Source organism: Opisthocomus hoazin, chromosome 16 (genome assembly GCF_030867145.1).
Source record: "Opisthocomus hoazin isolate bOpiHoa1 chromosome 16, bOpiHoa1.hap1, whole genome shotgun sequence".
In the NCBI taxonomy this organism is placed as follows: domain Eukaryota; kingdom Metazoa; phylum Chordata; class Aves; order Opisthocomiformes; family Opisthocomidae; genus Opisthocomus; species Opisthocomus hoazin.
The window spans coordinates 12,297,145-12,320,110 of record NC_134429.1 but is presented as its reverse complement, the minus strand read 5'-3'; the positions used below and the strand labels follow the sequence as shown (position 1 = coordinate 12,320,110).

The 22,966-nt window shown below is 42.4% G+C and overlaps 2 protein-coding genes across 7 annotated transcripts in view; one reads left to right on the top strand and one right to left on the bottom strand.

Moving 5' to 3' along the window:
• Nucleotides 1-15,887, top strand: part of CLSTN1 (calsyntenin 1) — a 39,636-nt gene extending 23,749 nt beyond the window's left edge. For both annotated transcript variants that reach the window (XM_075437438.1, XM_075437437.1), the window contains 11 exons: nt 1,188-1,309; nt 3,245-3,407; nt 5,584-5,634; nt 7,120-7,277; nt 7,933-8,081; nt 8,536-8,762; nt 9,180-9,350; nt 9,887-10,032; nt 11,521-11,656; nt 12,374-12,558; nt 13,239-15,887. In XM_075437438.1, coding sequence (XP_075293553.1) covers nt 1,188-1,309; nt 3,245-3,407; nt 5,584-5,634; nt 7,120-7,277; nt 7,933-8,081; nt 8,536-8,762; nt 9,180-9,350; nt 9,887-10,032; nt 11,521-11,656; nt 12,374-12,558; nt 13,239-13,433 — 1,703 coding nt within the window. In that variant the 3' untranslated portion in view covers nt 13,434-15,887. The remainder of the gene's footprint in view (nt 1-1,187; nt 1,310-3,244; nt 3,408-5,583; nt 5,635-7,119; nt 7,278-7,932; nt 8,082-8,535; nt 8,763-9,179; nt 9,351-9,886; nt 10,033-11,520; nt 11,657-12,373; nt 12,559-13,238) is intronic.
• Nucleotides 15,888-16,046: 159 nt separating this feature from the next.
• The window catches only part of PIK3CD (phosphatidylinositol-4,5-bisphosphate 3-kinase catalytic subunit delta), a 33,238-nt gene continuing 26,318 nt past the window's right edge, over nt 16,047-22,966 (bottom strand). For all 5 annotated transcript variants that reach the window (XM_075437432.1, XM_075437436.1, XM_075437434.1 and 2 more), the window contains 3 exons: nt 21,886-22,031; nt 21,506-21,638; nt 16,047-20,923 (listed from right to left, as the gene is read on the bottom strand). In XM_075437432.1, coding sequence (XP_075293547.1) covers nt 20,786-20,923; nt 21,506-21,638; nt 21,886-22,031 — 417 coding nt within the window. In that variant the 3' untranslated portion in view covers nt 16,047-20,785. The remainder of the gene's footprint in view (nt 20,924-21,505; nt 21,639-21,885; nt 22,032-22,966) is intronic.

Here is a 22,966-nt window from a genome sequence, read left to right as displayed (position 1 = left end):
AATTGCTGTCTAAAGGGGGTAAAAGAATTCTTGTCTTTGTCAGCTGGAGCAGTGGATTTGTTCAGTGCATTAGAAAGATACTTTGTTAAAAATGCTGCTAGGTTTTTCAGAGAAAATGACACTGAATATATAATAAATTTTATTTGAAAATAAGAAAGATTTAGCAGTATTTATAATATCCTAAAAGCATTTCTTTGAGCAGGAGAAAAAAGACTGTCATGCAGAACCAGGCACAAATATTCTCCTCTTTTCCCTACCTTCATCCATTCCTGTTAATCAAAACCTAAAACTTTGGATTCATGGAAGTAAGTGAACTGAAGAAAAAAAAGAAATTTTAAATACAGTTTTCCCTGTTTTAAAGGACACAGGAAGCAGATCTTCAAAACAAGTTTTCCTTTTTAATTCCTTGGTTTGGCCTAACCATACAATTTTTGCGAACAGGTAGTTCTGGTAGTATGAATATCATTTGCCTTCATTTCAGTCGTATGTTGTGCAACATTGAAAGACTGGAACTAGGTTTGTTGGAGGGAGACAATATTGAATATATTGCACTGGAACAATACAGTCAGGTTTAGTACTGTCAGGCTGAAAGATTGACATGATTTTGGTATTTTTTCATTCCCTCGTTCCTTCACTCATCTATGCCATGGAATGAATGATGTAGCTAAAATGTTTCTTTTCCTTATTCTTACCTGCTTTGCTAGCATCTCACCTTTGTATTTATTTAACTGATAAATCCTTTAGAGCTACAACTAAGTAGTTTTCTCTTAGGAAAGCATGTCTGCCTGCCATCCTGTGTACATGTTCCAAAACAGTAATTAGATGCAGTAGAAGCTACTCATTTGTAACAGAAAAGCTCTTCTGTTTGCAAATAGAGCTCTTTTTCTCCTGCTTACAGGTTTATGTTTATGAGTCTTCAGTCCTGTGCCTTGGTTTAGATTGGATTTGGAGACAGACATGTCTGTCTGTTGTACCGTGTATTACTCATGGGCTGTTCAAGAATGTTTGTGCCAGCTAGTAGCACAAACGTTTCTCATTCTTCACAAGATACCCGATTTACTTCCACATTACATTTGTTTCTTCCTATCAGTTATCTGGGGATTTATGTATGAAATTACAGAACGGGTAAATTTTGTGGAGTTCTTGAATTTTACAGAAAATAATAATGTTAATTAAAACTTGTGCAGATATGAACCGGCACCACTACGCACTCTATGTACACAACTGCCGACTTGTTTTCCTCTTCCGCCAAGATCCTTCAGAGGGAAAAACATACAAACCTGCTGAATTTCACTGGAAACTAAATCAAGTAAGTTTGGAAGGACAGTTGGTGGGATGTTCGAATGCAGTGAAAACCAGTGGAGACTAAACTCTGTGGTAGTATAATTATTCATAAATACTTTTTTCAACTCCAGGCTTCTGATGTCATGTTTTATTGAACCCAACAATACTTACTTTATTTGTGATCAAGTGTCAGAGATAGATGCAGCTGTTCACAGAATGACAGAACCACAGAATGGTAGGGGTTGGAAGGGCCCTCTGTGGGTCACCCAGTCCAACCCCCCTGCCGAAGCAGGGTCACCCAGAGCAGGCTGCACAGGACCGCGTCCAGGTGGGTCTTGAATATCTCCAGAGAAGGAGACTCCACAGCCTCCCTGGGCAGCCTGGGCCAGGGCTCCGTCACCCTCAGAGGGAAGAAATTCTTCCTCATGTTCAGCTGGAACTTCCTCTGCTTCAGTTTGTGCCCGTTGCCCCTTGTCCTGTCGCTGGGCACCACTGAACAGAGTCTGGCCCCATCCTCCTGACACCCACCCTGCAGATATTTGTAAGTATATATTAGGTCCCCTCGCAGCCTTCTCTTCTCCAGGCTGAACAAGCCCAGCTCCCTCAGCCTCTCCTTGTAGGGGAGATGTTCCAGTCCCCTCACCATCCTTGTAGCCCTCCGCTGGACTCTCTTTCCTTTTCATCTTGAATATAACATACTGCTTTAGTGGTTTTGTTAAACCTAGTGGGATACTCATGAAATAAAGTACAAGTTGTTGTCCTGAAACATAGGAAAATGTGTGTTTATATGTGAAAATGCAGTGTCAGTCTTTTAGCTGTGATGTCAATTCTCTTCACTAAAGACACTGTAAGGTAGCGTGCATGAGAAAACAGAAGATATTCCACTTCGGCTACAGCATTAAAGTACTTCTGAGTGTGCAGCATTTTTGCAGATCAGAGCATTAATAGGATAACAGAAGAACTTATCTTCTTAATCCTTTTTCATGCTGAAATAACATTTGTGACTTTTTACGCATTGCGAGCGGTAGCTACGAATCAGTTTTCTTAATTAGATTTTACTCCACAAAAATAGAGTTAATAGGCCTCTGAGGGATGCAGGTCATTTCTGTTTCCTATTTAGAGGAGTTGTCTGTTTGTATTCTTTCAGTCATGTATTCTTCTTGTTTTGGATTTGAGAGTGGAGACTGTAAGAACTAATCTGTACTTTGATCTGCAGAAATTGTTTCTATGAATTCATGATGTTTGTGGTCATGAAGAAGATGACAGAACGAGCTAAATATTTTGTGTGCTTTTCCAGCCCTCTGGATCCAAGTGATAAAATTATCTATCTGTAAATTTATAAAGGTTATTTTGGTTGCTTTAGGTTACTATTATAGATCAGTTTTGCCAGTTACCTAAACAATGAGTTACTTTCTGACATAGCTAGCTATATCCTGTTTTCTGTGCAGGGCAATGTGTACTGTTTTAATGGTAAAATGCCCATATGTGTCCTTAGGGGAAGATTGTTACTTTCAAAAAACTAATCAGCTTTCGCTATAAATAATTCTGTTGTGGAAGGCTTTTTTTAGATTCAAAACGGTCATGTATTTCCTCTAAAGAGTCGCTTTCAGCAAATACAGGTCCTTTGTCAAATAATGTATTGTAACAGTATTTCAGAATGCTTGCGTGTAGAAATGTCTCTTTAAATTTCAATATGCTATTATTAGATACTGTAAAAATTAAAGGAACGGAAATACATGCAGCTTCCTATATTGGCAATAGAAGAAAAGAAACTATATATAAAAGTTTGACAGTTGGTTTGCTTTTTTCAGATGCGTGCCATGTGTGTGAAACATAAAGTATGTTTGTACAGGCTTATAGGTTGTCAGTACATCTGCATGTACATATATGCAAGTGTGCATCAGGTTGGTTATTCAACTAATTAAAAAAAAAATTAATATTTCAAACTTTCTTTGCACAGGTGTGTGACAAAGATTGGCATCATTATGTCCTCAGTGTTGAATTTCCTGCAGTAACGCTTTATGTAGACGGTGTTTCATATGATCCTTTCCCAGTGACTGAAGATTACCCACTTCATCCTTCAAAGATAGAAACACAGCTAGTGGTTGGCGCATGTTGGCAAGGTAACTGTTTACAATATTAATACTTTAAATTAACTTTTTTTAGTGCAGTCTTGGTGGTTAGCCTAGAAGTACATGGACAGTCTTTCTAGTGCATGAGAAATAACTTGTTTTGTCTTTTGCAGATGATTTTTGCCCCTAGCTAGTATCACGTATTTCCTCTTTTAGTCATTTTTTCCATGAGTGTTTTTTTGCTCGTTGGCCACAGGTGCATATGAAATAGGAAGCTACTCACCAAGCAGCATTCCACCAAAGTGAGTTTTGTGGTAACCATGGGAAATATAGCTAACTTATTTTTAAAAACAGTTGTGAGAGTACATCATATACTTCAGATTACTAAGCAGAACACTTAATTTCGAGTAGGTTGGAAAAGCATATTGTAGAAAAAGTGTTCTCATAAATGGAAACATAACCAGCAGTAAATTCAGCTAAGCAACACAGTGTTGCTCTCTCTTGGATATTTTACCATTTCTGCTTACAAAAATACGCATAGAAGGCATCTGCTTTATTGTGTGCAGACTCTGGGTTAAAACACGATACTCTGCAAGCTGTAAAATGCTGATTCACATGCGTTAATACTTACGAAACCTACTCTTCAAAGCTTGAGAAAAAGGAGAAGAATGCCTCTGAACGTGGAGGCTGATGACCAGAGATCTTTGTAACAAAGCTCTTGCTTCACAGACCTCAATGGAAATGTTTGCTTGCTGATTAAATTACACCCTAGCTGGTATAAAGCTGATCTTTTCTCTCAGAGATAAAACAGCGTTACATCGTGCATGTTTTATTGTAGTTCAGAATATAGTCTGTAGTTGCAGTCTGCAATAATGCACAGAAATAGCTTCTGAATGAATAACAAATAGAAAGCTGCGAGAAATTTTAATCAAATTAACAGTCGTCTTTCTTATAATGTCTCTTTTCTCTTTGAGTTTTAAGGCTTTGAAGTGTGAATGAAGGTTAAATTTTCAAAACACCCTCCCCATCAAATTTACTGTTTTGTGACAAGTTCACTGTCTTTCAGTATTAATGTTACTTCAGTGGTAGAATCATTCTGTTGTCCCTTTGAGTCAGTTAATTATTTTCTCCATAAGACATCTCATTTTGTTTGTGACTTTCCAGCTATCTCTTCTAGCTCAAAGCGAAGCTATAGTGGCTGGTTTTCAAGAAACTGGAGCTTGGAAGCTCTGTTCCAGCAAAGTGTATGGATTGTATAATGGCTTCCATGTATGTTCTGCATCTTAACAAAAGCATATACTTTTAGTTTTAAAACTCCTCTGCTTTCGTACTGGCACCGTTATATGATTCCTTAATTTCTTCTGACATGAATTTTCTTTTTAATGACAGCAGACTGAAATTAGGAGCATTGAAAATCTGGAATACAAGAACTTGATGCACTACTTTTTAAAAATTCTACCAAAAGCCTGATATTTAGGGGGTTAGAACACAGGGGAGAAAGGTACGCCGAAGGAGTGACATCAGTGCTTAAGGCTGTCCTCTTTGTCATACGAAGATTTTGAAATAAATCAGGCTGCTCTAAGTTATATATGTAGCTCACCTCTAAGGAGAGAGAGATTTTATGCTTTTGGAAAAGTTCTTCTGACATTTCTTTTAAAAGATTAAAAGCTGTCTTTAGTTTCCGGTGCTTCCGCTCACCCCGATGCTTCCATCTGATAAATTGACTGCTTAATACATATGATAGTATTATTATGATTAAAAATGTGTGTCGGTAATGGCTCCTTTTGATCAGCATTTAATACCTCTTGGTGATTTGCTGATATAGGCTGGATCTCCCCATAATTTCCCCTGCAGTAGCTGGGAGAGGAGAAGATAAATTGAGCAGGTTAATAGACCTGTATCTCATTGCTCATGGCGGTTTGTGTGAGTCTGGGGATCTGCAGTTGAGGTGTTCCCCAGTGTGACTGTTTTTAGTGCAGCTTGTGTGTGGGGCTCTCAGCTTGTCTTGCCATGAATGTTATGTTCTTGTAACAGCATAGTTATGCTGCTTCCCTGCATTGCAGCTAGTAGTGTTGCAAAGCACTCGTAACCCTTGAGAAGCTGGGTCGAGTACAAGCAGACATTTTGGGGGAAGTGCTGCTGTGTATTTTCTGTGATGAGAGTTTGCCAGATTGTAACTACTTGGTCCTTTCCCTGTTGTCCTATTCTTTGTCTTGCTTTTCTACAGAATATACAGGAAATGAAAATGACAATGAAACTGTGCCCGAGACCTCTGCAGGTTGCTGGAGTTTTTTCCCTACTGTTTTATTTCATTTTTAAGCCAAGACATTGCTTCATCTCGCACACAGCATGAAATGCAGGCATTGCATTTGGGCCATTGACCTTCACATAATCCTCTCCTAGGCTTGTTTCTTCATTGTGCTTCTATTTCCAGAGCTTCATCAGCTGATTTTTTTTTTCTGCTTTCTTTTTGGTTTTTTGTGGGTTTTTTTGGTTACACCCAAATGCACATCCATGTACAAATCTGCAACCATTGTGATTGCAGTGAAGTGGTGTAAAATGAGTTGCTGATGTAAAATATCAGCTATAATTTCTTTCATCCAGTTTTTTTAAAACATAAATGCACCTCATCCTATATAAATAAATGTGTATATATATGTATGTAGGTATGCATGTGTATCAAAATTATTAAGTAGGTTGGGAAAGACCTCTGAAAGTTGGGTAGGTCAGCTCCCCACTCAAAGCAAGACCGATTGACAAGAGGTTTGTAGCTATGCATCACAATTTAATTTTGCAAGGATGTAACAGAATCCAGGGGCTAGAAGCTGCAGCTGTACAAATCTAGACTGGAAATTATATTATTTGTAACAGGACAATTCATTACAGAAAATTTTCTGGAGTTACTCCAGGGAACATTTTTGACTTAGAATCTTTAAAACAAGTTTAAACATCTTTCTAAAAATCTAGTAGCTTAGTAAGTGATGACCTTGAAATACAGATTTCTGGGTGGTGTTCTGTGGCCCCCGTTATTTAGCAAGATATGGGCTAGGTGATCATCACGATGTCATCTTCAAAAAAATCTAAGCAATAAGGAGCTTATTGGGTTGTAATTCATTTGGCTTAACTCCGATATCTAAAAATTAGTTACCTGAGTTTAAACTGCTCACTGGAGTCCGTACAGAGATGAAGGCACCTTTAGAGGGGATCAATTAACTCTTAGCCATCTTTTTCAGAATGAGTTGAATCACTTTGTGATGTTGCTTTCTACCTTTTGAGCGTAAAGAGAGCCTGTAATGACTGGTTTAGATGGAGGTGGCTAAGATCTAGAGGAAGGATGCTGTCGTCTTCCATCCTGACGGGCATTGCCTGTTCTGTAGAGAATCGACTAGTGGGAGGCGTTACCTCAACATCGAGATTCGGGTTTCGTAGTTCATCTTGTTGATTCTGTCTTTTCACTTCTGAAGAACACCACCTCGCTGTATGGGTGATTTCTTTTGAAATGTTTGTTATGAAAATACTAGCCTTGGTTTCACAGTTCAAGATGGCCACCCCTGTTTCGAGGGCCATATGCATGGTGAACTGTTTAATTCTTTCTTTATGCTTGACCATAATCACAAGGTTAACACCCAGAATGGATAAAAACTAACCCGCATGTATGTAATACTTTGTGGTACCAGAAGGCATATTTGTTGTTTTACAAAAGAAAAAATAAAGCGAAAAGAATCAAAACATATAAAGATTTTTCTTTCCTTCCTTTATGAAGGTGGTGAACTCCACATGGCTCAGTTTTTCCGAGGCAATCTGGCGGGCTTGATGATTCGTTCCGGTAAACTGGAAAACAAGAAGGTGATCGATTGCCTATATACTTGCAAAGAGGGACTGGATTTGCAAATGGCTGATGGCGTTGGCAAAGGCATGAAGGTAACGTTGCATGTGAATAGAGGGGAGCACGTATATTGCTTTGGTGATAATTGTTACAAGTTGTATGGGTGTCCCGAATAGAACAAGCTAATCTGTTGTGACATTTTTCACTAAAATTACGTGAAAACTAGGAAGTATTTCTCATAGAGACATGGTCTTAGTGGAATTTAAGAGTGTTACTGTGTTCTCTTTAAGTCTTGAAGAGAAATTCTGTATTTGTAAGCCTGTCTCTTTTACCAGCTATAGCAGGCTGTCTAATAAAAGACAGAGATTCTTAACAAGCAGCTGAGAAGAATGAGACTGACTTGCATGCCTTTTTTTAATAGCGAGGTTGTGTGAACAGAGCTAAATTTGTCCTTTATATTAGCTGTCTCTCTTCCATGTTACTAGAATCTTTACATCAGAACTATGAGAAGTGCCTAGTTTTTTTTTCTTAAAGAATGAAACATTAAATGTATTCCACTGGAATGAAGAAATGAATAGGGAAGTTAAACTATTTACTACAAGGCCAATAAGTAATGGCCTTATTGCTTTGAATACAGATGTAATTATCCTAGCATTTACCAGGTTAAGCACTGCTGAACTTCCAGTTTGAATTACCTGATCCTGTTACTGTGTGGGTATTCTCTTATATTTTTTTCCCCTGTTGTTTCAGGTCCACATGAACCCAAGCCAGTCAACGCTGACCTTGGAAGGGGAGGATATTGACAGGGTTGATAAGGCCATGCAGCACATTTCCTATCTGAATTCCCGCCAGTTCCCAACACCTGGGATTCGGAGGCTTAAAATCACCAGCGTTGTCAAGTACGTCCTAGTGCTGAAAGAATGTGCCACTGTACAGCGATACCAAAGCCTGGTATCTCAGTTGTGATAGAGAAGGGAGTCTTGCTGTGTGTAACCATCACACATTTATTCTTCCTGACAATGTAGTAAGGAGTGTGTAAGATAGGGAGGAACTTACTGCAAGGGTATGCTGTGAGTATGTCCCCGGTATCACAGCCTTCATTAAAGGTGTTATCTGTGGCTGTTAGTCGTAGCATAGAAAATGGGGCCAAACGTTAACTGTAAGTAAAAATTAATTGTAAGTTGCTCCCTTGGTGGAGAATTCTTACTTGCCAACACAGTTGATGAATTTATCTAAGACTCTTGGGTCTGAGACAGAGCTTTTTAAAAATTTATAAAGCAATCACTCTGCATAATTACGCCTCCCGCTCAAATAGCCTCCTTGACTGCACCGAACTGCTTCTGTATCTCGTAGATGTTTCAATGAAGAGGCCTGCGTCTCCATTCCTGCTGTGGAGGGGTATGTAATGGTCTTGCAACCAGAGGAACCAAAAATCAGCCTCAGTGGCATCAACCATTTTGCCCGCTCGGCCTCAGAGTTTGAGAGTTCTGAGGGTGTTTCCCTCTTCCCTGAGCTTCGCATAATCAGCACCATTACGCAGGAGGTGGAGCCAGAGGGAGATGGAGACGAAGATCCCACAGGTAACACCCTGCTCTGCTTAGGGCTCGTGCCTGCCCTCACCCCCTTCGGTGATCACGCTGGAGGATCTTCCTCTTCCAGAGGCATGGATTTCTCTTTTAAGAATCTAGTGGGGGAAACGAAGATGTGTATCTCTTGTGAGAAGGTGTAGATACTCTGCTCTGGGCGAACAAAAATTTATCTGGAAATGGTAGTAAGCCCAGGCCATTACCTTCCTGTAAATCCCCCTTGTTTGTTTTTTGTATTTTTTTTTAAAACCAGTATTTCATGAATAATTGCTCTCTTTACTTCAGGCCCAGATCTTAATATTTATTCTGAAAGAAGAGTTGAGTTTGCATGTGACTTTTTATAGCTCCTGGGCTCTTGTCTGCTTCACCTTTGTTTCTGCTTACCTCTTTGACGACTTCTCTGTTTTTTAGTACAAGAGTCTTTGGTGTCTGAAGAGATCATGCATAACCTGGATACGTGTGAGGTGACGGTGCTAGGAGAGGAACTAAACCAGGAACAAGAAAGCCTGGAGATTGACATGACACGATTACAGCAGAAAGGCATTGAGATGAGTAGTTCCAACCTGGGCATGATAATCACAGGTAGGGGTTACTACTTCTGGTTTTTTTGTAGGAAGGGTCTGAAGACAGTGATAATGGGAACAGCGTGCTGGAGAGGTGGTTTGTCACACCTTACTCCAAATACTTCGTTTTTGACTAGAATGTCAAGCTTAGAGGTGTTACAACTATTTTGTGGGAAGCTGTGATTCTTGAAAATAGGTCGTTCTAGAACCGCCTTTCTGTTCTCGTCTCAAGTCCCAAATTACACGGAGAATCCAGTGCCCAGGAGCATCATTCGTTTCTATTTTATATTCAGGATATGTTAATGTATTTGAATGAAAGGCTCTCAGGATCCCTTTAAAGACTAAGTGGGTCTAGGATTTGATCACAAAATCAAACCAGGGAATTTTCAGTGGAAGCACATATGGGTGTCTGTGGTGTTACCTTTTTTCTACGAAGTGAAAAATCTGTCAGCCAAGAAAACTTACTTGAAGAAAAGGAGAAATACTTGTTGGGCATGTGATGTTGCACTGGTGTTTTGCAAAGTAATTGTTTTAGTTGTTCATTTCTCTCCGCAGGGGTTGATACGATGGCTAGTTATGAAGAAGTTTTGCATTTGATACGCTACAGAAACTGGCACACCGTTTCTCTCTTTGACAGAAAGTTCAAATTAGTCTGCTCTGAGCTTAATGGACGCTATGTCAGCAATGAGTTTAAAGTGGAGGTATGTAAGCTGATCTTCTCACTCTGAGAGCCTGGGTGGCTAGGGGAATGGAAGGTATTGTCTCCACTTACAGATAATTGATCAATTATTGATTTAGATTTTTGTCCTGTAAACAAATATTGGTAAACATGCGCATTTCAGGCTGTATTTTATGTATAAATGTGTTCTTAATCCTACATTTCAGCTTTAAATAAGGCTGTCTAAACAGAGGTGAAACTGGTGTGTTGTGGAAGGAATAGTGTGGCTAATGGAAGTGTGAAGGCAAAAAAGGCTGAATTGGAAAGACAGGGTATTAATTTAGCAAAAACCGAGCAAACAGAGTAAGAGTAGTGCTGCCAGAGACTGGAGTGGCCTTCGTGTGTAACTTCTAGGATTCCACAGATGAACTTGCTGGGCCTTTCACTGTTTTGCTTGTGTGATGTTTAAATCGATGCTTAAATCGCTGATACTAAGGGCTCATGTAAGAGCACAGACAGGCTAAGATTGTGTTTGCAGTAGAATACAAGTTAATTATTCCTTAGTACACTTACATCAAGTATGTGGAAGTACAGCAGGGCTGTCCATAAAGGGCGCTAAAATTTCAGGTGCTGGAATGTGAAGTTATTTATATTGAGAGGAACTATGATGTATCTCTGCATCTTTCACCTGTGAGCTTGAGTTTCTGCATTGTAAAGTTAATTGCGTTTACAGTGCTTGGGTGGTTACGCTGGACTGGGGAGCCTCCTGTGCTGCAGAATAGAATTTTTTGTGTTAAGTAATGTGGTTTTGTTTCCTGAGGAAATGCTGTGAGCTTGAATTGGGATCTTACCAAACTGTTCAACTGGAAGTGCTTTCCTCGTGCTGCAGTACACGTGCTCTCTTCCTGCGTCGCAGCGGCCCGCCCCAGGACGGCTACCTTTAGCTCTGCTGTTGGGCGAGGAAACACGCAGTGCTGTGCAGATGAGGAGCTTGCGGTTGCACTAAAAGTCAGCGATGCTCAGCATGGGTTAAACTTTAAAGAATAGGTTTTTTTCTTAACCCTTTGACTGTAATAATGGATTTTTTTCTTTGCTGTTAGCTGAAGATATACAGCAGAATAAGAAAAGATGGGAATGAAGAAAACATAATTAATGTGTTCTGTATCTTTGTTTATACTGTTATTTGGGGATTAAAATGACTGGCTACCAAATCTGATAATAAACTGGCGTTATCTGGTTTATTCTGAAAAACTGGTGTCTGTACACAGACTTGGCCAGGCTAACTACAACAGATTGGAGAGCTGTGAAACCGAAGGGTTTGGTGACAGGGAGTTGTGACATACGAGGAGCTGCTGATGGGGATGGCTGTCCCCCGAGATAAGCCGTTGCTGCGTCAGAGGAGGACTGGATGCCTGCTCTGGGAAACAGAGATTTAAATTTTTTTTATTTTTTTTTTTTTTTAATTTCTTTCTCTCTCTTCAGAAATAAATTCTTGCATTTCTGGAGTTTAACGTTCTCTTTTTGTTCCTAGGTGAATGTTATCCACACAGCTAACCCAGCGGAACATGCTAATCACATAGCTGCGCAGCCACAGTTTGTTCATCCAGTGCATCATACGTTTGTTGATCTCTCCGGTCACAACTTGGCTAACCCTCACCCGTTTTCTGGTAAGAGTTCTCAGTCGCTGACCTTCAGCTGTTCTATGCTGGTGTTAAACTGTCACAGAGGCTTCTTGCGGCAGAGAAGTTTTTTTGCTCAGAGTTTACACCAGTGTGTTGGACTAATAGCCGAAGCAGCTCCTCGGTCCTGTTCTGCTGCTGCCCAAGCAGGGAGGAGTGGATTACTAGAGATCTGTGAAAGACCTTTTCCTGCCAGCAGGAGAGCTTTCTGTTGGTGTGTGCGTTGGAAATGGGAGGTGTGCCAGTCTTGAGGTGACTGTAAGACCTAGGTAGAGGACTGTGAGGAACCAGGGCAGGAGTTGTTCTTAGCAGCATGAGGAAGGAATGGCAGCGTTACTCCCTTGATGAGTTGTGGTATCTGTCCTTTCTGTTTTAATTAAATTAATTTGGCGTGGGTGTAGGATGTGAGAGGAAGAAAACAGGCATTTTCGGGAGGAGTCTCTGTGTGTGGTGGAGTCTGCTTTCCATGTGTTGTCAGTCCTTCAGATGGATGTCATTATACTTAAGGAACTAAGTTTTAATTCTTAATCTCCAGCTGACTTTTTAAATGGCCTAAGACAAACTGCCTCTGTGTGGCTCCATCTAATAGTTGTATAATGCCGTTTCCCTCTTGCAGGCGTTGGGAACGGAGGACTAGCTACGAGCATTGTGTAAGAGTTGCTTCTCAGTATCATCTAAGAAACTTCTTTTATTTTCTTGTTGCAGTTGTTCCAAGTACAGCCACGGTGGTGATTGTCGTTTGTGTCAGTTTCCTGGTTTTTATGATTATTCTGGGAGTGTTCCGAATCCGAGCTGCACACCAGAGAACGATGCGCGACCAGGACACTGGAAAGGAAAATGAGATGGACTGGGATGACTCTGCTTTGACCATCACCGTGAACCCCATGGAGGTAAAGCTGGTGTCTCAGCACTTAAGCAAAAAACGCCCTTTTGCAGCTGTAATGGGTGTGATTACGGAGTAGCAGAGCAAAACCAACCAGTGGACACAGAGTACAGACATTAGCTGTGAATTTTTAACAAATGTGCCAAAGTGGCAAATTCCAAGAGCAGTTCTGTCTGGGATCTTGCGCGGGTTATAGCTTTGTGATACGTAATTGGATTTTACAGGTCAGTGTCCAGCACTAGTGTTTGTCATGCTGCACACTACCTTAACCATGGGCGGCTTTTTTCCCAAGTGGCAAGAATTGTTTGTTGAAACATCTGTGTTTGCAATGTTTCCTCTCCTGTGGCTGACATCTGAATTTTTAGAAAATGGGGAACCAGAAAGATGTGCAGCCTTAATGCTCTTGTGTGACCCTGCTGAGCGATCCTTTTCCAGTAGAGTCTGAAGTACAGGATCACACTTCAGAATTAGTTTTTAGAGTGACAGGATTGGTAGCAATGTTACGAAGCTGTTTTAAAGACCGCTCCTTCCTCTTGCTTTTCTGGTTGCCTAATTACTGCTGAACTCCTAAAACCAGTAAGGAATCTGTAATAGCTCTTTGTTAATGTGGTGCTTTGTGCCTGAATTCAGAAGACTAAAAAGAATTTTGGCCACTATGATACCGACAGTGAATTTCTGTCTTAACAGACTTACGAGGATCAACACAGCAGTGAAGAGGAAGAGGAGGAAGAGGAAGAAGAAAGTGAAGATGGAGAAGAAGATGACATCACTAGTGCAGAGTCTGAAAGCAGTGAGGAGGAAGAGGGAGAGCAGGAGGAGGACCAACAGAACGTGAATAGACAGCAGCAGCTGGAATGGGATGACTCGACCCTCAGCTATTGATTCTAGCTGCTCCCCTCGTCTTTCTGTTTCTGCCCTAGAAGACTCCGCTGTAACACGCTCCATTGTTACCGAGGATTCATGGTGTTTAAAAAAAAAAAAAAAATATTCTGGCCAGTAGCTTCAACCCACCCCCACCCCGTGTTTGTGTTCAGCTAGTTCCTGGTGCTGTCCCTAGGGTTGTAGTTAGCACCTCTTCTCCTTCAGCCAGGCCTCAGTGACTGGATTTTTTTTTTTACGCTATGTGAGGAACCACCTTGCACTTTTTTCTCCGTGTCATCTCAGCTAAGTGACTCTACTGATCTGTAGCCATTGCACATGAATTTCTGGACTGTCTTTTTTTGCTCAGTGAAACAAACTTGGCTTTGTTCCTTTTTCTCGTTCTAAAAGACGCAAAGAATGCTCGTTGACAAAGGGTAAAGCTGCTCATTTCAGCCTGTTGATTTCTTTTAATTTTTTTTTCCCCAAGTTAGTGCATGTGTAAAGTGGCAGAATGACGTTAATATGTAGAAGATTAACAGACTTTTTAATATTTTGTAAATATATTGGAATTATGTAATTATGTCATTTGTGGTAGTGAAAACAGGGATTGGGGTTTCAAACATGCTAAAGTAAAAAAACCATGCAGCATGAAATATTACGTCTCATACTACTGCAGCAGGAGCACGGGCACAGTCATTAGCATAGATGCTTCAGTAACACAGTGTCATTGGCCTTGACTGCCATGTGCACTCGTGCCCCGCTCTGGTTTTGCTTTAATTCTTCTTTCTTTAATCTCCTTTTATTTTTGCAACGGGAACAGACAAGCTTGTGAGAAGCTGTAAAGGCTTTAGGAACCTCTGCAGACATTCAACTGCCCTGTGCAATATGGTTGTTTTCTTTCTTCAATTAAGTCTTGGCATAAGGGCTTTTAAATTATTGGGAAAAAAACACTACTTGGCTGGTGGGCGAACTAGGGAGCTGTTGCTGTGGTGAGTGGCCGCGGCTCCTGTTAATTAGCGTGAGGCTGCCCGCAGTGCAGGGATGGTCTGTCCGTCCTGCTGCCAGGGCGGGTTGGTCACCGAGCTGGTTGATCCTTACACTGGTAAGTGAAGCTGGGAAGCCTGAGCCCTGTGTACCTGCGCACCTTGGCTACCAGTCTACATCGATAGGTGTTTGTGGGGTTTTTTTTTTTTTTTTTTTTTTTTGCTGTTCAGTTTTTCTGATCTGGTAGTGGGAGGGTTTGGGGCATAGCTGCTTTCATTTCTGTTAAACACACTCCTCCTCGTTCCCTGTAGCCCCTTGTACAGTAACTGGGACTGTGGGTGTATTAAGCCTTTGTTTACACTTGGTAATTGTGTTTACCTGCTGGTGAAGAACTAGAGCATAAATGATCCTTGGGAATCATGTTAATATTGTTCCAAGTCCAGAGGATTTTTATTGTTTTGGATCACAGTTCTAACTTGGAAATGCAAAGGACTTCTCTAAAGAAATAGCTGAAAGGTACGAAAAGCAAGTTATGACCCCATGGTGGAGAGTGCTCGTTTTTTTGTAAGGCAGGTCTTATTTAACTTTATTTGATCTTACGCAGAGCCTTGAATGATGAGTATCTGCTTACTTGATTTTTACGTTTGGAGGTGAATTAAAGAGAGTAACTTGTTTTGCCTGTCACAGGAGACTAGGACTCCATTCGCTCCTCAGCACGGTAAGCACAGTTCCAGTTCTGGCTCATCGTGGATGTGGTCTGCCTCGGCTCTGGGTGCACAGAGCCCACAGCTCACAGCAGGCTGCTCAGCGGCTGGGGGTACACGGCAGGGAAGGGCTGCGCTGGGTGAGCGTGCTGGAGGAGCAACGAGTGAGCCAAAAGGGGGGCACAGCAAAGAGAGGAAAGATAAGGATGGATCCAAATGTTTCTATAAAGAGAGAACAGATAAGGATGGATCCAAATGGTTCTGTCATTTTGATTTTCAGAGCAGACCTGTTCTCACCTAGCGCTGTGTGTAATGCGATCTGTGGTGGGTTTTACCTGGGGTGAGGCTCGGCTGCGGAGTGCCTTTTACCATAGTAGATGGACCTGGGAGCAGGGAAGAGAACCCACACAGCTAGCTTACTGGTTTTGGGGGTTGTTTTGTTTTTGTTTTTTTTTTTTAATGTAAAATTTTAGATTTCTAAAATGGGGAAATGGTTTTGACTACTTACGTGGTAATATAACTGCTAGTTTTAAGTAAACTGGGAAACTTTTAACTTATGTCTGACAGTTGTCCTGTGTTAATGTGTAGAAGACTTATCCTTCCATATGCTGTTGCTGTAGCTGCTGTATTTTAGACCAAAACTGATCATGACTTGATGGTAATACTGAAAGGTTGTAAATGTCCCGATGCAGTTTGTAGCCACTGTCGGTATAACTTTTCAGATGTGTATATTGGTAACAGGTCAGTTTGGAAAGTCTATAAGCTACAATAAATTTCTGGTTCTAAAGGTTGTTTGCATTTATTTCTTATTGAATAGAACAGAGTTGAATCGAGTTACATTACCTGGGTGGCAATTTGCCTCTGCTGGCGGCAGTAGAAGAGTTTTGGGTTTGTTCATCTCTCATAGAAAGACTCTGGCAGCACGTGTGTACGATTTGTCAACCCTTTTCTTTATTTTTTGACTTACGAAACATGTACCTACAGCAACTGAAAAGTTAAACATGTAAACATTCTCTTCTTACAGAATCGTGGTTTGGCTTAAAAAAATATTTCTTTTTTCAAAGGCAACAGAATAAGCACAATCAGTTTGTACAGAGTTAAAAAAAATAATCACAGAAACATCTCTAAATAAATAGAAAGGGGTATCACTTTGAGCATATTTATAAAGTCAGAAGGTACTTATTTATAGTGAAATGTATTATTTGTGAAAGTGATTGAAGTTTCAATCTTCAGTACAATTCAGCTTGGTGAGAACCATCAGGTGAGCTGCTGCTTTGTCATCGGTTTCCTTCAAGGCACCATTCCAGGGGTGGACGAGGAGGAAGATCCACTCAGTGACTCAAGGGTACTTCTTGTAGGTAAGTCCATTTTCTAGACTAAGTAACCTCTCTGTAACACTCTGCTGGATTGAGAAACACCTTTGGCATTGTTCAGTTCTTGCAGTTTGCACTGACACAGCTTTGGTTTATTGCACTTCTAAAACTGAAGGACAGCTGACGTGAGCCACTGCGCTTTGTACGTCTGTAAAACGGCATCAGGGCCGGAGTTTTCTGGAAGCGCTACCAAAACAGCGGCTGAAGGCGTGACCTGCTGCGAGTCTGCGACCCGAGTCCCTACGCGTGGCCAGGGAAGCTCCTAGGCCAGACAGCCCTGCTGCAGCGTGGCAGGCAGGAGCCCGGATGGCCGCTCTGGGGCCACGCAAGAGAACTGCGTGTGCCTCCGCAGAGCTGCAGTACGTTGCTTCCCTTCCCCAGGGATGTACAAACCACTGATCAGGTGGTTGTGGTTTCAGTGCATCTCGGCTTGCGTGGCGCCTGATATTTTTGCATATTTTTTTTGCTCTATAAATTAATTTAATGAGGAACGAGATAGCAATATTTACCTGTTCTCAAAAGTGAAGCAAAGTTGTGTGGCCACAGGGAACTCTGGGCCTGCCAGCCCAAGAGAGGGAACACAGAGGTCAGAAATGCCCGCATCTCCCTGCTGTTCTCTCACTGATCAGGATGCAAAGAGCTCTAAAGCCTGCAGTATTTTCTTTTAATGCAAAACAACTATTAGACCTTGAGTGTTGGGCTTCTGTTTTCCTTTTTGCATTTCCTACTGAGTACTCCAGCAGGATCCCCGCCAACCTTACTTGATTCTACGATTGTGGCAAATTTTCTGTATCTCCATCAAGTTTGGGTGTGGAATGCTTGGTCTATACAAATCTGGCTCTTAAAACAAACAGCTGTCAAAGAATTACAAAAGATGGCATCAATCGTTAAGAGGACAGTGGTGGAACCTGGTACAAGCATTATCCTGGAGGGTGGGTGACAAAGGCTGATGCACAGACCAGGTGCTCACCAGCCATTCACTGTGTGCATCAGTCCTGCCTATTAACTAGGAATTAGCATCACGTGACCTGTTTTTCTGGGCGAAAAAACCTCAGGTAAGCAGCACAGTCATCAGATGGTGCGCGGCAGCGTCTCGCCGTGAACGCCCAGCCTCGCGAGCTGCGCGCAGACATCGCAGTCTGCTGCCCCGGGGAAACTTCTGCGTTTGTCCAAGTCCCTGCAGTAACAGGGATTGTTTGTAATGGGATGGAAGCATCTTCCTGCTCCTAATTTAAATGGTGACATCCAGCACCCTCTTAGCCTGGGAAGCTTCAGGCTATATAATCTGGCACAGGAAAGGAAAATTATAATACTTACAACAGCTAAAAAAAAAGGGTCTGATGGTTTAATAATCTGTTGACCAGCTCAGTTTCATACTACTACCACTTGCAAGTAGGTATTTACTGTTCTCAGATTTTATTTGATACCTGAGACCACTATCTGCTGTTCAGCTCCAGGCAGCTGCATACCGTTCTAGAGCCAGGAGACCCCCCCTCAGAGGGAGGGTGACAGTGGGCAGCAGAGGCAGCGGTCAGCCTCCGCCCTGGAAGCAGCGGCGGTTCGTACACTTTTCGCCGCTGCTCTTTTCCTAGTGTTATGGGCAAACGCGTCGTCAGGGGAAGACGTGAAGCTAGCGTTCCGTTCTAGCTAGCGGAGCAGGGTCTGTAACACAGAGCAAAAAATTCCTTGCTCCAAACATACTTTCCTTACTACTTATTATTAAACTATATACTGAAGGGCTGTTACAGAGAATGTGTTAATAAGTAATCTGGATCACTTGGAAGGGCACGTGCTCGTCTGTCTTGAAATGTTCCGGCTGCTTCTCAGTCACAGACAGCATCATTTGAAAGGGGTGGAAAAAGGGGATCTACATGGGTTCTGTAAAGTTAAAATGAGTTTTCTGCATCACTGCTGCTTCCAGTAACCGGTGCTCTGTGAGAGGCAACCTGGTTTATATTAAAATATACAAAACAGGAGAGAACAGACTTCACAGCATAACATCTATTACGAAAATAAACAGTAAGTACTTTGAATTTAAAAGCAGTAGGTACTTAGAATTTAAATTAGCAACTGCGTAACACTAAATTGTCATCTGCTAGCATTTGTTTGTATGTAGTGAGGGAGGCGTTTGTTAAAGGTGTTTCATAGTCCGTTCACTGACCCAACCTAGTATTGCCTACTACTGTTCATTTCTACTACAGGTAGAAGTTACTTTTTTAAGGCAGTTTTAACTTAGCTATGCAGCTGATGAAGAACAAATCTATTTGAACTGGTCCTCTTAGAACAAAAAAAAAAAAAAAAAAAAAAAAAAAAAGGTGGAGTTAAACAGCCAGTGTAGGCCATCATTCTTTTAAAATTGAAGTACAGGGTACCTGATTTTAAAGTACGAAAAAGAGCTGAAGAATCAGGAATAAGTTGTACCTGTGTGCTGGATGCAAAAATACTATCAAATCAAATTTATCCCTTGACAGGGAAGATTGATTTTTACAAATAAACAGGCCAGTTCAGCCTCTGTCCTACACTTCCTGGTTTTGTGGGAATTCTAAACCAGGGATGAAAGCTAAATTTACACGAGAGAGCAGTCCATCATTTGACGATGCACGCATCTCTTGTCACTTGAGAAACAGGATCCGAAATGCCTGTAGCCTTTTTTACCTACATAAGTAAAAGAGTTTAAAAGAAAGCTGCTCAGCCTAGTTAAGAGCATACAAATCCAATACAGGATTCAGCTTCAGGGGTGTCTTGAAAATCAGACAATGCTACTCCTTACAAGCAGGAACAACAGCACCCACAGGAACCTGGTGCTGTGGAGCTCGTGGGGAAATGGAGGGCAGCGCCGCAGGGGACTGCTAAAGGAAGCAGGTACCAAAGACCCTACCTCTCCTCCAGCATGACCCGCGGCTGCAGCCTGCTTGCTGCGCCCGGCCGTGCTCGGGCGAGGCACTGAGGGGTGGCAGCGGCTCCTGGTCATCTGTCCCTGTGCAACAGAAGTGCTCAGCACTGCTCCCCAGGTGGGGAGGCGAGCTGGAGGCAAAAATATGACACACAAGAAGAAATATGTGACTGATGACAGCACCTGGTGGGAGAGGGGAGATTCTGCCTGGGAAGGAGACGGCAGCAGCAGTGAGAACAGGAGGAGGCTGGAGCAGGCAGCTTGTCCTGATATCGGTACCGGCACAGGTGAGCGCAGCTTGCTCTTTGGCTGAACCCCCCCCAGCCACACAGTCCTTGCACACCAGCTCCAGTAACAGACAAAGCGTCGTGTACTGTGGTGGAGAGGAGGAAGAGTGGGAAAAGGGACAGGGAATAAATTTGTAAGAAGATGAGAGCTAAGAAGCAACTTACTGTTTCAGTGTTAAACCTGCTCATCTGGCACTGCTCTGTCCTTACACAGGAAGCCAGGCTGGCCCAATAACTGAGGCACAGAACGGTACCGTCTGCCCCAGCGGACACTGGAGGTACACGGAGCAACCCACGTTACACACCAATGCTGAAAATGCGATCTTGCTGTTGTCAGGCTTATAAACAGAATGAACGCAGAAACCCAGGAACTGCTTGAGGCTCAACTAAATCCTGAATTAGGGAAGCAAACGATTCCTAACCCACTGGTCAACCCCAGCCTGTTCTCGTGGCACCAGTTTTTTGACCGCAATGGCTGGGTTCCAGTTCAGTTTCAGCATGCTTTGGCCTCTGTAGCAGAGAGAAGGTAACACGACAGCACGGATGTTTTTACCCTGTCACAATGCAGAGTAAAACAATTTGTCCAAGCCAGCTTCAGTGGTGATTTCAGCTGACCTGCCTTGGTGCACACTGGAACAGGGTAGGAGGAGCAATCACATGGTGAAGTTAATGCCTCTGAGCTGTGATGGTGGGGACCTGGAAGATGGGCTATGATACAAGAGCTACAGGCATAGTAGGTTCTCAGTGTACAGCTAAATTTTCAAGGAAATAGAAATAGACACATTAACACACTGGAAGGATGTTATAACTGTCCGACCTCTTCCATTAGAAGATGTATTTGAAGTTTAAGGAGTCCTTAAGGATACAGTACATCCACCTACCTTTCACTGTATGCAGTAATTTTATTGCCTCATGTCTCTCCCTTGTCCCCCAAAGATCTACAGCAGACATGATTATGCAGCTGATGACAGTCCAATCATTTTTTAGTCGTGCAGAAACGTCTGATCTCTGGGAACGGGTGCGGGATCTTCAACATGGCAACATTCATCAGTCTTTACAAACCTGTCTACAACTGCTGGACTCAGTGCAGGTATGACATTCTCTTGGAGCAAGTGTGCAGGCTGATGTGGCTCTACTGTCTGTTGTCTTTGGATACGTTGTGTGCCAGCCAGTTCACTTTGGTTTTCCAGCTCTCTCGCAGGGCTTCATTAAACTTCAGTCTGAAGTGCTTCAGTGCCTCATCATCTGTTTTCCCAAGAGCCAAGGAATCCTGAAGGTAAGAGGCAGAAATCAGTGTAGCCTCACTGAAAGTCCAACTGAATGATTAGCTGCTCAACTATTAAAATGTTTTCTCGCTAAGAAATTACTCCACTGAAAGGAGCACCGAGTAGGAAACCAGTAGCCATGAATTGTTTTAAATAGTTTTTATAATTGCACAAGGTTTTTTCATTGTGATAAATACATGCATCCTACCCTGATGTTGGGAGTAGGGAAACAGCAGGGGTTTTAGAGCTCCTGTACAAAGCTCCTGCTCCAGCCAGCCAGGTTGTTACCGTTTAAGAGGCAACCTGGGAAGAGGAAACGATACACAACCAAAGAGCTCTGCCTCCTGCCCTGCGAGCTGGTTCTGCAAGGTACCTGCTGCCCTGGTGCTGAAGAATCTGAAGTTATTTCCTGAGCGACAGAACCTGGCATTTCTGATGTCCTGCACATGAATGATGGACGTCTACTCGTGATTTCTGGAACTCATTTGCTTCAAAGAATGTGCCCTCACACACTGAACTCCTCCTCCTCGCTGAGCTACGAGACCAGTTATTCAGTTTTAACCATAGTGGGGCTCTGATTCTCTTACCTTCAGATACTGAATGTCTTTCGAGCAGCTGAGTTCTGGCAGGCCAGCAGCTTTCATCAGTGCAAACAAGTGCAGGAAGAGAAGACCATGGCGCCTCAGAATCATGTAGGCTTTTTCACAATAACCCCTGAATCTGTTCAGAAAGGAAGATGAGGCAAAGGAATGAAGGCTGCAAGCTGTACGATTTTATAAAGCAAGACTACGTAAGAGTCTGAACTGTGCTGTCTGCACTGATGACTACCAAGCTTTCATCTTCTCCAACAGGCAGATAATTACTTGCTTTCGTGCATATAGACAGCTATTGGCTATAGGTTACGTATCATTGGTGAAAATAACTTCTGGAAATTGAGAGCTTAAAAAGCTGAACTGCTAACACTTACCTTTCAAACTTCTCATTGTTGTTCGTTTTTCCTTGCTGGATGACATGCACAAAGTCGTAGGTTAAGATGAAAGGAACTCGTTCTCTATTAATACCAAATTTAGTCTTGAAATTCCCCAAAAAGTGACCAAAATCAATATGGAACAGCTGAAAATAAGGAAGAAAAAAATCATTTTCAGATTAGTATCTACTTTAGCTGATCAGTGGTGAGTTCTCTTCACAGACACTGTATTCAAAATTTTGAATTTTGGGAGGGAGAAAAACGACCTCTCCCGGGGCACTCCTCCGGGAAAAGAGGCAATATTGACTTGCCAGGATACCCTCTAGTGTAATTAGATGTTGGATAGGACAGAAGAGGTACTTACCTCTTCAATACTTCATGTATCTAAAAGAAATTTCAAGTTTTGTAAAGCCTTAGCGTGTCACTAGTAGAAGCAGAAAGAAAACTACCACAGGCGCCCTACCAGTGCAGTCTGCAGTCCCAGCCAGCGTGTGGAAAGAAGCTACCCTGTTTCAAAGTTACTACAAAATATTACTTGCTCAGGTAAGGTGCTTTTTTTCCCCCCCCTCCTTGTTTTTTTATTTTTTTAAATACCAAGCCCAGTGAAGTGGCCGCACCACTACGCAGGGATGGGAAGGAGGATCCCATGCAGAACCCCGCACGCTACAGCAGCGTCGCAGAGCTGCCGCAAACCCTGGACCTGCAAAGCCCACGGCTGCAGACCGCAGGGCATCGGCTCCCTGGAGCGGGCAAATAACCGAGCGGCCTCTGCGTTGCGGAAAGAGGTTTGTAAGCTCCCTGCCCTGGATTTTTTGATGGGGAGGCAGCTCTAGCTAAGGGCTGCTCTAGTCGCAGCCCAGGGAGGGAGGTCAGTGTCTTGCCTCTGTCGCTATTCCGTGTCACTGCTGGGCTTCTTTGACCACGACTGCTTGATTTAGGGGAATTTAGAGGAGTGGGAGCTACACAGAAACAGTGCAGGCAGGGCAGGCAGGCAGCTGCGCCCACCTGAGAGACACGAGTCTTTAAAGAGCAGCAGCCAATTTCTTGCTTTCAAATACTAACTAGCTGACTTCCCTGGACC